The sequence below is a fragment of the Phoca vitulina genome, unplaced genomic scaffold, assembly GCF_004348235.1.
Source record: "Phoca vitulina isolate PV1807 unplaced genomic scaffold, GSC_HSeal_1.0 scaffold6, whole genome shotgun sequence".
In the NCBI taxonomy this organism is placed as follows: domain Eukaryota; kingdom Metazoa; phylum Chordata; class Mammalia; order Carnivora; family Phocidae; genus Phoca; species Phoca vitulina.
Window position 1 is genome coordinate 23,745,984 of NW_022589709.1, and position 15,413 is coordinate 23,761,396.

At 38.4% G+C, this 15,413-nt stretch overlaps 1 protein-coding gene across 8 annotated transcripts in view; it reads right to left on the reverse strand.

Moving 5' to 3' along the window:
* Positions 1–15,413, reverse strand: part of FER (FER tyrosine kinase) — a 439,678-nt gene that overhangs the window by 25,520 nt on the left and 398,745 nt on the right. For 6 of the 8 annotated variants that reach the window (XM_032403878.1, XM_032403879.1, XM_032403880.1 and 3 more), the window contains 2 exons: positions 7,371–7,493; positions 919–6,185 (listed from right to left, as the gene is read on the reverse strand). In XM_032403878.1, the coding sequence (XP_032259769.1) occupies positions 6,040–6,185; positions 7,371–7,493 (269 nt within the window). In that variant the 3' untranslated portion in view covers positions 919–6,039. Of the gene's footprint in view, positions 1–918; positions 6,186–7,370; positions 7,494–15,413 lie in introns of those variants that run through there. The other 2 variants (XR_004299353.1, XR_004299354.1) reach the window with 2 other exon arrangements.

The window sequence follows — 15,413 nt, forward strand, 5'->3', positions numbered from 1 at the left end:
AACCTTACTTTGTAGAACGCTTGAATCTGCTGGTCTCCCTGGGAATGTGTGGGAAGACAGTTTAGAAATTCAGAATTGGGCGCCTGGGTGGCTCAGATGGTTAAGCGTCTGCCTTCGGCTCAGGTCATGATCTCAGGGTCCTGGGATTGAGTCCCGCATCGGGCTTCCTGCTCCTTGGGAGCCTGCTTCTCCCTCTGCCTCTCTCTCTCTGTCTCTCATGAATAAATAAATAAAATCTTTTAAAAAAAAAATAGAAATTCAGAATTTAATCTGTTTAGAATAAAATAAATATTCATGTTTCAGGGTTCTTCCAGGTTTGCTGGCAAGGAGGGAAGCTAAATCCGTCTTCATGCTGCAGGCAGAGATACCTACTACAAGATTTCTTTAATAAAATAAAAAGTAGGAGCTTTCCCAGCAAATGTCCTCCAAGGCCGCCTACCCCACACTTGTGTGTGCTGCTTGGGGCACATGCCGAGCCTCCGTCATGTCTGCAGCCTTCGCGAAAAACTGAGCCAGGGGAATTTCATTGTGCAGTGGCCACCTCCTGAGATTATCAGGGGCATAAAAGAAAATCAAATCAATATCCAATTCAGTGTCCTTTAAGAAATGTAGAGGCTCGAGAGGAATGTAATGTTCAATAACACGCAGCAGGAAGCTCCCCAAAACCCCCGTTTGAGGACCAGCTCTCTCTTACGGATGCTGCATTTCTTTGTCGGCAGGTAGTCTGGAGCGGCTTTGCGTGGGCACTCTGTCCCTGCCCTGCCTGCCCGTCAGCCTTGGTCTCCAGAACCCCTGGCTCTGCCTTCTGCGTCTCCCCTCAGCTGTGCTGCACCACGACTGGCTTTCGGATGTTTCTAAGATTCTTTCCCCTCAAACATGACTAGTACAAAGACAAGAAACATTGCTGTTTAACTGGTATTTTCCTCCTTCCCTGCTGAATTCCATGTTTCCCCAGAGTATAGCTCACCCCAGGAAGGTCCCTCTGGGCATGACTCCAGAAGCCAATTAGTTAACATTAGTCAGGAGGTGAAACAGGGCTGATCCAAGTGCTCTCATTGAGAAGACTACACCCTGGCGCAACTAAAGATTTCTAACAAAGTATGAATAATGAGGGACCTTAGTTTTAAAAAAATATTACATATAACTAATGCAAATGGAAAGAGATTTTGAGTTGTATCTTTTAAATGTCTGAACATATATGCCCAGATCCTGGTCAGCAAGACAATGAGTGCAGGTGTGGTCCAGCAGCATCATCCCTGAGCCGTGGACAGAAAACTGCTCCAAAGGCAAGGGAGAGAGGTGTTTGGTTTGCTCACACTAAGGCCCACACACTGGCAGGTGACCTCTTTTGCTTCTTTGGCTTCCGTATCTTTTTAATTTTCTATCGGGAAGGATCTGGCCTGGAGGCACCGGTCTCCTTGGGCTTTCTAGTGACATCATCGTCCAAGCCTCTGTTCCACTTGAATTATTCCATGCTCTCAGTAGGGGCTGCATCATCCTGTCTTAGAATAACAGGTTCTTTGCTCTCTTGCCTTTGCAGATGCTCACCTCAGCTCCTTATTAACAGACAAACTAAAGTCTATGCTCATTACTTCTGTGCAGTTTAAAGTGACTGGAATTTAGTTCAGCAGGATTCTTCTACCACCCAAGACTCTCTGTCCTATTAGTGAGCTGAGTGAGTCTTGATGTCTATATGCAACAATTCAGAATTTAATCTTTGAATCATTATGAGGTGGTAGGCTGTTTTTCAAGGGGTAATAAATATTTCCTTGAATTATGACTGAGATAGTTTATACACCGTCTGCATTATAGCATTATTCTTTAAAGGAGAATTTTATGGGACTCTAAGACTATCAGTATCTCCTTCAAGTAGGTAATCTTGTACATGACTATTTTCTTTTGCAGGAATGAATATGCAATTCTGGATTCTCCCAAATAATACTGTATTCAGACTTGATGTGAAACTAATCAAAACAGAGAAAAATAAATAAAATTAAAATATTTAATAAAAAATTTCTGGTATGCATAAGCAAATCAGAGTTAGTAATAAAAGAGGTAACTTTATTTTAATGGTAAACTTTCATGCTAACTTAATAGTATAATGGAAATGTAATATAAACTCACTTTCATATAAAATCTTTGTTTCCATTTAATTAACATATTAATACATAAAGAAGATGTGTCTTTTTCAATGTTCGCCCCTTTGTTGTCCTGCTTATTTTCCATTACTCTCTGTTTTGTGTGAAGGCTCTGACCTAAATACAAAAGTCGGTCTTTACAGGACAGTGCTTAGGACAATCAGTTCTGTTGGTAAGAAACTTCTAAAATATCAGTGGTGTGATCAAGGGAGTATGTGTAAAAAGAAGAGGGCTGAGGCAAACAACCTCTGCAGAATATATCGATCTCACTTCAGAAAACCCCTGGCCACAAAATAGTGTCCACAGAGCATACTCCCCGAGGTTGTCAGGTGTACTCTGAGAACCACTGCTGGTCACAAGCAAGCCTGTGAAAGCGGAATGTCTGAGAGAACTCTGAATGACAGCAATGTGATGTCACTGATTTTTGCATTGTAAGTGTTATGTTTATCCCCCTAATGAGGTCCTCAGTGTGGGGCATGTATCATAATTGAAACAGTTTCTTCTTGACACAATCTCACAGAGTTATTTTAGTGGTATTAGCCAAACTATATGAAACTATATGGCAAAACCGAAATACAACAGACAAGAAAACCGTACTGTGGCTTAAAGGAAATTAAACCTATTTCAATGACTAAACATTAGCTTTTCTTTTAAAAATAACCTTCAAATGAAAAACAGCTGTGAAATGTGTCCTGAACAATAGCTAATACAATTAGGCTCACGGTCTATACTGATCTGCTAGTAAGATGTTTCAGTAATATTGTATTTGCGATAAAATGGTGAATTATGGATGAAGAACTTTATTGCCTATATTAAATTTGGGCGATGAGAGGGAAATGATTACGTGAGACCTTTCACTGGGGACTCAGTGGTGGGATGGACTGAAATAAGGCATCTGGTTTTAAAAAGTTTAAACAAAACCTACTAATCCTTTATTATTATTTTCCTGGAAGAGAAAGAATATATTGGCTTTGGGAAGTAACCTTAGATTGCATGGAATACGAAATTCATTTTAGGTTTCAAATATTGGCAATATATATTAATTTAACAGTAAAAGATTTCTGTTCTTGAAAATTGATGAACTACCTAAATATTTGTCATAATGGTTTGTTGGTGATTCAAGATCGAAAAATGCAGGTGAGTCAGGCTGCCTGGGCTTATCTCCCCCCCCCCCCCACTCTGTACTCATAAATTTAAGGAAGTATGACAGGAACTGTATAGGAATGATAAATGCAACTCTTGGAAAATCCATTAACAACACAGATTTGTGACCTGGCTTAATTACATTCAGTCTAGTGGCAATTTTTGTTACTGTCTTCTTACTAAACAAGTTATAAGGTTTTGTGCATTTCTGAAGCCTTCTTTCCCCACATCAACTTGCAAATTCAGAATACTATTTATATGTGTGCTTTCTGGGTATGGATTAGCCTCTTAAAGTACATAATTCCAATAATTATCAGTGACAGAAGGGATGAATAAATTATGCTCCAAGCACAACAAAATTAACAGTAAAAAATGGTTTGCATAAGTTTTTCTTAATGCATGTGCCTATATTAAATTTAATATTCCATACAACTTATCCTGAAAGATTCCCAATGAGTTATTAATCCTGAACTATACTGCTGCCTGCTTTGGGACAAAGAATAAAATAGAATTTAAATGCTGCAGATGTCACGATGTTTTGAAAAGCTTCTTTAATTTAAGCACAGAGTTATGATATGAATTGCAAATTCTAACAGCCTGGATGAGTGAAATATCAATGCCATGTTCATTTTTTACACCAGAATGCAAAGATTAAGCTTCAGGTCTTGTTCACAAAATTAAAGCCAGAACCGTCATCCCCTCTCCTTGCTGAGAGCTTAGCGTTAAGGCTAATAAGTGATGAGGGGCTGTTTTCTTTAAACAAAGAATATTACGAAGAGGTTCATTTGGAAATACTGACAAAGGATAAAAATGTCCCATCTGACTCTTTTCCTTTGAAGGCTGGCAAGTGCCGGAAGACCATAGAACTTAATTAATGCGTCTGTGCTTTGATTTAGCACGGTATAGGCCAGCAAAAGAAGTTTTCATTTATTTACCATATTTGACAGAAGGGAAGACAATGCTGATTTTTTAAAAAGTTGCTTGTATATTGCAATATATTTTTGAGGGCAAGTTTACTTGGTTTTCATTTTAGTCTGGATGTAGTAATTATTAAATGTGTACAAAACTTGCAAGGAAGTTGAAATGATAGACATATCATTTGTTCTCTTCAGTATTATCCTTTATACTCTTTAGAGTACTGGGTGTGAGTTCTGTGCGATGGTATTCATAGGCAGCGAACAGCTGGAGAGGGCAGGAGGAATTTTCTATCCCATAAGCTCTTCTAATGGATATAACCAAATGATCACTAAGGTGCTATTTATCTGGACACAGGCCCGAGCACTTATTAAAAGCTCCCAAGCCACATTGACCCCTGAGCGTGACCATCTCCTACACACATATTTATCCTGAGAGGCAACTATATACAGAACATGGGGTAAGTTCCCTGGATGCAACTCAATAGAAATGAGTTGCAGCTCAACAGAATCCTACTTTTAACTCTGTGTTACATATGATTCACATGAAGCATCTCCAGAACTGTGCTCGCATACCTGTCAGCTAAGATGAGGATTTCCTGGTAGCAGTGTAAGGGTAAATGAAGGGGGAAAGTGGAAACAGGAGAGCTGTCCCGGTATCTTCTTCAATAATGTTCACTTGACTTCTTCACGGTTCACTCCTGCTTGATGGTAGTGTGTGTGTGTGTGTGTGTGTGTGTGTGTGTAGGCACACGTGCATGTGTGTACACACATTAGTGTGTTTACAAACTAGAATCACGAAATTCTTTCAGCTCTGGAAAATGATACAAATAAAGGGCATTAAATACCGGGATGCCTCCTCTGAGGTGAAGGTACTTAACCAAAAGTAGGCTGTTATTTCTGTGGACTTGTGCTTTGTAGTTCCGCTAAAACATTTTTTTGCTGCCATTAGGCTCTAACTGTGAACTTCCGAAAACATTTTAGAACTTTCCCTGTGAATTCAGACCATAAGATAAAAGGTGTGTGTGTGTGTGTTTGTAAAGGCATAACTCTGATAAGAAGGCAGATTGTATATTTTCCTTCTCTTTCTCTAGCTGCTCCCTCTCCAGACCCCCCTCCCATTCAAAGCTTCCTTCTTGCTGGCACCGCTCTCAGAAAACACCCTTTAAGAGCTGCTGGTTCAACCCGAGGAGTGGGCTCTTTGAGGACATTCCATGCAGCATTGTCCGCTGCCCGGACCGAGGAGCAGGGCAACAGCTCCACCTTACTCATAATACAGGAGTGTGATGTTTCTCACACTGCACTTCTTTCTGGCAAGGAAGAAGAGAAAAACCCTAAGAGGTCCAACTAATTCCCAATATAAAATGATTGGGCTTGGCAGAGCAAAAAGCCACCTTTGGTTGGAACGTGTCCTGCAGACAATGGCATTCCCAGTGCTGCTCCGGCACCGATGGGGGGGGGGGGTCTGTGGCACACGACAGCTGACCGTGAACTGTGCCTCAAGTAGAAAACCTTGGAGACACATCAGTGGTCCTGGTGTGAAACAGATCTGATCATCCCTCCCACTGAGAGGCTGTGCTTTTCTATTTACAATGGCCTGAAATGGCAGGATTGCTGGGTGAGCTAGTAAAGCCCTTGGTAAGAGTGTCTGTTTCTGGAATACATTGGCCTTTGCTTTTTTTTTTTTTTTTTTTGTAAGTGGCACATACTTAAAAAAAACAGTTAATAACAAAAATCACCTTAGAAGACTGTTGCAGGTAATGTGGTATAAACTCATTGTTAACAAGAAGAACAGTGTCACTCTGTTGGAGGACCAGGTCCTAGAGGCTGTTGGCACTGCTCCGTCACTGTGTGATTTTCCTCTTGATGACAGTGAGCTCTTTCTGAAGTTCACTGAACTTGGGGCGGTTTTCAGGTTTATAATCCCAGCACTTCGTCATAATTTTGAAAATGTCCTCTGGGCAATGCTGAGGGGCTGACATTCGGTATCCTGAAGACCCAAGAGGAACAGAACAGGGAGTTTAGAATGGAGATCAGACATAAATGTTCACACGGGGCATCGTGCAGTTTGTCATCTTTGGTATCTTATGTTGTAGGTGTCATCGAAACCCAAAAAGCCCATTTCAGGGCAAACTGACTTCTGTTTTCTACAAGTGATACAGAATTCAGTATTACAGAGCCATTGAATTACCTTCTAGCTTGAATAACTTATTTTTCATTTGCTCATTTGTCACAGAGTCTGAGGTAAGATAAATCACATACAAATGCATATTTTAGTTGCTCTAAGTATTTGCTTTTAGAATTTGCTTTTAGATGCTGTGGGCAGAGATTTTTTTTTTTTAAAAAATCATCTATACAACCCAGGTTTTTGAAGACGAAGAGAGGATAAGGATTTTATAGACACTAATTTAAAAGTGAAATGAAAATGAATAGGAGTTTTACTCCTTGATAGCTCAAGAAGAATCGTTAACTCAGAGCTGTCTGACCGTGTGCTGGGCAGCGCGGGCGGGCCTGTGTGTGTTCACGCAGGAAGTAAGATGGTGGGGAGGGGAAGAAGGGGCTGCAAGTCCTCCTCCTGCACCCAGTTCTACAGCCAGCCTCCCCGAGAGGGGCCTCCCACGAGGGCATTACTGTGTCAAAGCATTCTGTGTGGTGAGTGCTGCAGACTACACCAGTGCGTGCCAGTGGGCCACCAGCACTGACTGGCTCCTGCTTCTAATCTGGGAACAGCATATGGTGTCTTCAGAAATGTTACACAGTTTTCAAAAACTTCTCTCTGAAGTCCAACTACATTTCAATTTATAATACTATTAGTGGTGTTCATTTGGCATAGAACAAAAAATAGGAGGTTGAGGAACGCTACTCTCTTCTGCTTGAAGATAGTGCATGGCGCAACCTTGCAGATGTCATGCCAGGCAGGGGGGATAGAAGGAAAGCCTAGAGCTCTCTTTTTAAACTGCTGGAATCTTTAAAAGTTTCTTTTGCTGTTGTTGGTTTTTGTTACGGAAGGGCCACACCATCCATGGGATGCAAGAGCAGATTGATCAACACCTCTGCTGTCTGCATACCCAAGTAGGATGTCCCCTCCTCCTGCCAGGAAATCCACAGACTCAGCATGAGCACCGCCCCTGGGGGCTGGATGTGAACACTGCTACCCTCCCCGTCTTTGGCTTGCCTCTTTCCACTTGCTCCCGGGCTTGTTGATTTGTCATTCCAGGGTATGGACAGACCCCTAAGCTGAATGTCTCCCAGAGGAGGATGCCAAAGCTCCACACGTCACTCTCAGAACTGTATCTCCCTGGAGGGCGAACAAAACCATTATCAGGTAAGTGTGTAATAGGGGACCATTTCTGTTATGCATGCCTCTGTCAGTCCCATAATAGCTCATTTAAACTTACCGGTGGAATGCAATAATTAGTGATCTTATTTCTTCACTAGTTTTACTTTCCAGGACTACTAAATATTACCAACTAGATGAATAGTCATCAGGCTGCTGGTTTAACAAAATCAGCTTTCAAATCACTTTACCCCCACCAAAAACAAATATTCAGCCAGCATGCAAGCTTACTTTCCCTGTGGTATCTAAATGAGATGGATGGTTTATATAAAAAAAAGATATAAATTTGTACACATCAATGCCTAGGAGATTAAAAAAGTTGGATTTCTGTAATTTTGTCTTCTGTCTGCATCATTTTCTTTCCATTAAAATTACAAACAAACTTAAAGCAATAATGAAAGTTTCTTAACTTCAATTTTTTACTTGTCACTGTTTACAGATATTCCTACATGCTTAAAGGTCTCATTTTCTCCACTGTTTCATTTATGGAAAATACATTTTTTTCCTCTGTATTTTGAATAGAGTAGAATTAACATAGCTGGCTGATAAGAACAACTTCTTTAAATTACATGGTGCCTTGTTTTGTCAAACTATCTTGGTGCACCTGTTTTACTGAGCTACATGAGCTAAGCTCTTTGGATTTTTTTTTTTTTTTTGGTAGTTTTCTAGAGAAGAGCAGAGATAAAAGCATAAGACACCTTGTGGAGATGGATATGAAATTAAGGAGGGAAACAGAAAAATCCTTTCCGTCCTCTAAGATGCTAAGAATTTAAAGATTTTCATAACATATTTTAATTTTATGTATAGAGCATATACTATCATAACTAAACCCCATTTGTAGTGGAATAAAAGGGTTCTTAAATGATTTCATTTCTATCCCCATTGTAAGTTACCCACCTCAACTCTGCCACTCCAGGATTATAAACACCTCTTGGCTAAAAACATCTTGTTAAAGTAAGATGGCTTTTTCTTTCTTGAACAAAGTAAAATGAGAATGAGAGTATGCCTGTACTTTGATAACTGCTGTGACGTCAGAGTCTAGAGTGTAGTTGCTGATTATCCCCTCCAGCTGTGTGAATTAGCTTCCTTCTTACTAGACAGTAATTATGGAAATTCACTATGCTGTTTGGTAGCAAGATTAGTTTTCTTGTCTGCATATCAACTCTTTTCATGTTTGCCATTCAGTAATTTAATACTTTGCATGGAAGTCATTCAATGACTACAAGTTAAGGTTAATTCTTGAAGGAAGTCAAAGGCATACAGAGCCAAATACTTTTTTTGTAAGAGGATATCAGGGTAGAGATCAAGAAAGGCATGTTGCATACCAAGATCACACTCCAAAAGTGAAAGTTAATAACCTAATTCTATAACCTTGGCCTTGAACCTGGTTTTGCTGGATAATTTAAATTTTTTTAAAAATATTTTTAATTTATTTATCCACTTATTTTAATGAGGTATAATTGATACATATTATATCAGTTTCAGGTGTACAGCATAACAATTCAATATTTGTATGTATTGCAAAATGATCAATACAGTAAGTCTAATTGACATCCATCACCATACTTAGTTACAAAATTTCCTTGTGATGAAAACTTTAAAGATTAGCCGTTTTAGCCACTTTCAATATGTGCAATACAGTAGTATTAATTATAGTCACCATGTTGTGTTTTATATACCCATGATTTATTTATTTTGCAACTACACCCATTTTACCCATCCCCTACCTCTGGCAACCACCAATCTGTTCCCTGTATCTATGACCTTGGTTTTCTTTCTATTCTTTTTTCTTTTTTTTTAAGATTTCACATGAAAGTGAAATCATATGGTATTTGTCTTTCTCTGACTTATTTCCTGTAGCATAATGAGCTCGAGGTCCATCCATGTTGTCACAAATGGCAAGATACTATTTTTTATGGCTGAATAATATTCCATTGTATACCACATCCTCTTTATCCTTTTACCTGTCAGTGGGCACTTTGTTTACATGTCCTAGCTACTGTAAATAATGCTGCAATGAACACGGGGGTGCATATATCTCTTCAAGTTAGTGTTTTCCTTTTCTTCAAATAAATACCTAGAAGTAGAAATACTATATATATGGTAGTTCTATTTTTAATTTTTTCAGGAATCATCATACAGTTTTCCATAGTGGCTACACTATAAATATTTCCACCAGCAGTGCACAAACGTTCCCTTTTTTCACATCCTAACAAACATGTTATTTGTTATCTTTTTGATTATAGTCATTGTAACAGGTGTAAAGCCATCTCACTGTAGTTTTTTTTTATACACTGATTACAGTGCCATTGACTATATTCCCTATACTGTACCTTTCATCTCTTTGACTTATTCATCTGTAACTGGAAGCGTGTACCTCCTACTACCTTTCATCCATTTTGCCTATCCCCCCAAACATCTCCCCTGTTAACCATCAGTTTGTTCTGTTTATGGGTATTTTCCATATGTTGGCCATTGTAAATAATGCTGCGATAAACAAAGGAGTGCATATATCTTTTTGAATGAGTGTTTTCATTTTCTTCTGATGAAACAGTAGTGAGATTACAGGATCATATGATATTTTTATTTTTAATTTCTTGAGGAACCTCTAAATTGTTTACTACAGTGGCTATACTAATTTACATTCCTACCAACAATGCAAAGGGCTCCTTTTTCTCCACATTATTACCAATACTTGTTATTTATTTTTGATTCTAGCCATTCTTACAGGTGTAAGGTGATACTTCATTGTGGTTTTGATTTGCATTTCCTTGATGATTAGTGATATTAAGCATCTTTTTATGTGTCTGTTGGCCATCTGTATGTCTTCTTTGGAAAAAAATGTCTATTCAGATCCTCTGCCCATTATTTAATATTATTATTTGTGGGGTTTTTTTGGTGTTGAGTTGTGTAAGTTCTTTATATACTATGATATTAACCCCTTATTGGTATCTCATTTGCAAATATCTTCTCCCATTCAGTAGGCTACCTTTTTGTTTTGTTGATGGTTTCCTTTGCTGTACAGAAACTTTTTATTTTGGTTAGTCCCAATAGTTCATCTTTGCTTTTTTTCCTTTGCCTGAGCAGACATACCTAGAGAAATATTGCTAAGCTAATATCAAAAATACTACTGCCTATGTGTTCTTCTAAGAGTTTTATGGTTTCAGGTCTCACATTTAGGTCTTTATTTTGAGTTTATTTTTGTGTATGGTGTAAGAAAGTGGTCCAGTTTCATTCTTTTGGCTGCAGCTATCTAGTTTTCCCAGCACCATTTATTATTATTTAAAAAAAATATGTAAGTAATCTCTACACACAAAGTGAGGATTGAACTCATGACCCTGAGATCAAGAGTCACACACTCTTATGACCGAGCCAGCCAGGAGCTCCATCCCAGCACCATTTATTAAAAAGATTGTCTCTTCCTCAATGTATATTCTTGTCTCCTTTGTCATAGATTAAGTGACCTTATAAGCATGGGTTTATTTCTGGATTCTTTTCTGTTCCATTGATCTATGTGTCTATTTTTGTGCCAATACCATACTGTTTTAATTACTACAGCTTTGTAGTACATCTGGAAATCTGGCATTGTGATACCTCTAGCTTTGTGCTTCTTTCTCAATATTGCTTTGGCTGTTCAGAGTCTTTCTGTGGTTCCATATAAATTTGGGGACTATTTGTTCTAGTTCTTTGAAAAATACTATTGGTATTTTGATAGGGATTGCATTGAATCTGTAGATTGCTTTGAGTAGTATAGACATTTTAACAATACTATTTCTTTTAATCCATGAGCATGGTATGTCTTTCCATTTGCTTTTTCCTCTTCGATTTCTTTCATTAGCATTTTATAGTTTCCAGAATACAGGTCTTTCACCTCCTTGGTTAAGTTTATTCCTAGGTGTTTTATTCTTTTAGTGCAGTTGTAAGTGGAATTGTTTTCTTAATTTCTCTTCTAGTTGTTAGTGTATAAAAACACAACAGATTTCTATATGTTAATTTGTATGCTGCAACTTAACTAAATTTATTTATTCTAATGATTTTTGGTACAGTCTTTTGGGTTTTCTTCTTATAGTAACATGTCATCTGTAAATAATGACAGTTTTACTTCTTCCTTACCAACCCTGGATGCCCTTTATTTCTTTTACTTGTTTCATTGCTATGGCCAGGACTTCTAGTACTATGTTGGATAAAAGTGGCAAGAATGAACATCCTTGTCTTGTTCCTTATCTTGAGGAAAAGCTCTCAGTTTTTCACCATTGAGTATGATGTTAGCTGTGGGTTTTTCATATATGGCCTTTACTATGCTGAGGTATGGTCCTTCTAAACACACCTTACTAAGAATTTTTATCACGAATGGACGCTGAATTTGGTCAGATGCATTCTGTGCATCTAACTGAAATGATCACATTCTTATCCTTTGTTTTGTTAATGTGGTGTATTACTTTGATTGATTTGTCAATACTGAACCATCTTTGCGCCCCTGGAATAAATCCTACTTGATTGTGGTGAATGATCCTTTTAATGTAATGCTGAATGTGGTTTGCTAATGTTTTGTTGAGGGTTTTTGTATCTTTGTTCATCAGGGATATTGGCCTATAGTTTTCTTTTTTTGTACTGCCTTGGTATGGTTTTGGTGTGAAGGTAAGGCTGGCCTTACAGGATGTATTTGGAAGCTTTCTCTCCTCTTCTATTTCTTGATGTAGTTTGAGGAAGATACGTATTAACTCTTCTTTAAATGTTTGGTGGAATTCACCTGTGAATCCATCTGGTTCTGGACTTTGTTGGGAGTTTTTTGATAACCAGTTCAATCTGGTCATTAGAAATTGGTCTGTTCAGATTTTCTATTTATTCCTGATTTTTAGAAGAAATGTTTCTAAGAATTTATCCATTTCTTCTACATTGTCCAATTCATTGGCATATAATTTTTTGTAATAGTCCTCATAATCCTTTATATTTCTGTCACCTTGGTTGTTACTTTTCTTTCATTTCTGGTTTTATTTGGGTACTCTTTTTTTTTCTTGAAGAGTCTGGCTAAAGATTTAGCAATTTTGTTGATCTTTTCAAAGAACCAGATCTTGGTTTCACTGGTTTTTTTTCTATTGCTTTCTTAAGTCTCCATTTCATTTATTTCTACTCTGATCTTTATTATTTCCTTTCTTCTATTAACTCTGGGCTTTCTGTGTTCTTTTTCTAGTTCCTTTAGGTGTAAGGTTAGATTGTTAGAGATTTTTCTTCTTTTTTAATTTAATTTTATTATGTTATGTTAGTCACCATACAATACATCATTAGTTTTTGATGTAGTGATCCACGATTCATTGTTTTCGTATAACACCCAGTGCTCCATACAGTACGTGTCCTCCTTAATACCCACCACGGGGCTAACCTATCCTGCTACCTTCCTCCCCTCTAAAATCCTCAGTTTGTTTCCTGGAGGCGAGAATCTCTCATGGTTCGCCTCTCACTCTGATTTCCCCCCCTTCATTTTTCCCTTCCTTCTCCTAATGTCTTCCATGCTATTCTTTATGTTCCACAAATAAGTGAAACCATATGATAATTTACTTTCTCTGCTTGACTTATTTTACTTAGCATAATCTCCTCCAGTCCCATCCATGTTGATGTAAAAGTTGGGTATTCATCCTTTCTGATGGCTGAGTAATATCCATTGTTTATATGGACCACATCTTCTTTTTTTTTTTTAAAGATTTATTTATTTATTTGAGAGAGCGAGAATGAGAGAGAGTACATGAGAGGGGGGAGGGTCAGAGGGAGAAGCAGGCTCCTCGCTGAGCAGGGAGCCCGATGCGGGACTCGATCCCGGGACTCCAGGATCATGACCTGAGCCGAAGGTAGTTGCTTAACCAACTGAGCCACCCAGGCGCCCCGACCACATTTTCTTTATCCATTCATCTGTTGAAGGGCATCTCGACTCTTTCCACAGTTTGGCTATTGTGGACATTGCTGCTATGAACATTGGGGTATATATGGCCCTTCTTTTCACTACATCTGTGTCTTTGGGGTAAATACCCAGTAGTGCAATTGCTGGGTCATAGGGTAGCTCTATTTTTAATTTTTTGAGGAACCCCCACTGTTTTCCAAAGTGGCTGTACCAGCTTGCATTCCCACCAACAGTGTAAGAGGGTTCCCCTTTCTCCACAACCTCTCCAACATTTGTCAATTTTTGCCATTCTAACTGGTGTAAGGTGGTATCTCAATGTGGTTTTGATTTGAATTTCCCTGATGGCTAATGATGATGAACATTTTTTCATGTGTCTGTTAGCCATTTGTATGTCTTCTTTGGAGAAGTGTCTGTTCATGTCTGCTGCCCATTTCTTGACTGGATTATTTGTTTTTTGGGTGTTGTGTTTGAGAAGTTCTTTACAGATCTTGGAAATCAGAGCTTTGTCTGTAGTGTCATTTGCAAATATCTTCTCTCATTCTGTGGGTTGCCTCTTTGTTTTGTTGACTGTTTCCTTTGCTGTGCAGAAGCTTTTTATCTTGATGAAGTCCCAAAAGTTCATTTTTGCCTTTGATTCACTAGCCTTTGGAGATGTAGATTGAAAGAAGTTGCTGTGGCCGATGTCAAAGAGGTTACTGCCTATGTTCTTCTCTAGGATTTTGATGGATTCCTGTCTCACATTGAGGTCTTTCATCCATTTTGAGTTTATCTTTGTGTATGGTGTTTGAGAATGGTCGAGTTTCATTCTTCTGCATGTAGCTGTCCAATTTTCCCAGCACCATTTATTGAAGAGACAGTCTTTTTTCCATTGCATATTTTTTCTTGCTTTGTCGAAGATTATTTGATCACAGAGTTGAGGTCCATATCTGGGTTCTCTATTCTGTTCCGTTGGTCTATATGTCTGTTTTTGTGCCAGTATCATGCTGTCTTGGTGATCACTGCTTTGTAATATAGCTTGGAATCAGGCAACGTGATGCCCCCAGCTTTGTTTTTCTTTTTCAACATTTCTGTGGCGATTCGGCGTCTTTTTGGGTTCCATACAAATTTTAGGATTGTTTGTTCCAGCACTTTGAAAAATGTCATTGGAATTTTGATCGGGATGGTGTTGAAGGTATAGATTGCTCTGGGTAGCACAGACATTTTAACAATGTTTATTCTCTCAATCCATGAGCATGGAATGTTTTTCCATGTTTTTGTGTCTTCTTCAAATTCTTTCATGAGTGTTCTGTAGTTCCTAGAGTATAGATCCTTTACCTCTTTGGTTAGGTTTATCCCAAGGTATCTTATGGTTTTTGGTGCTATTGTAAATGGAATCGTTTCTCTAATTTCTCATTCTATAGTTGCATTGTTAGTGTATAAGAAAGCAACTGATTTCAGTGCATTGATTTTGTATCCTGCCACATTACTGAACTGCTGTATGAGTTCTAGTAACTTGGGGGTGGAGTGTTTTGGATTTCCCACATAAAGTATCATGTCATCTGCAAAGAGAGAGAGTTTGACTTCTTCTTTGCCAATTTGAATACTTTTTATTTCTTTTTGTTGTCTGATTGCTGTTGCTAGGACTTCTAGTACTATGTTGAACAATAGTGGCGAGAGTGGGCATCCTTGACATGTTCCTGATCTTAAGGGAAAGGCTCTCATCTTTTCCCCATTGAGGATGATATTTGCTGTGGGTTTTTCATAGATGGATTTTATGAACTTGAGGAATGTTCCCTCTATCCCTATACTCTGAAGAGTTTTCATCAAGAAAGGCTGCTGTATTTTGTCAAATGCTTTTTCTGCATCAATTGAGAGGACCATATGGTTCTTCTCTCTCCTCTTATTAATGTGTTCTATCACACTGATTTGATTTGCGAATGTTGAACCATCCTTGCATCCCGGGGATAAAACCCACTTGGTCGTGGTGGATGATCCTTTTAATGAATTGT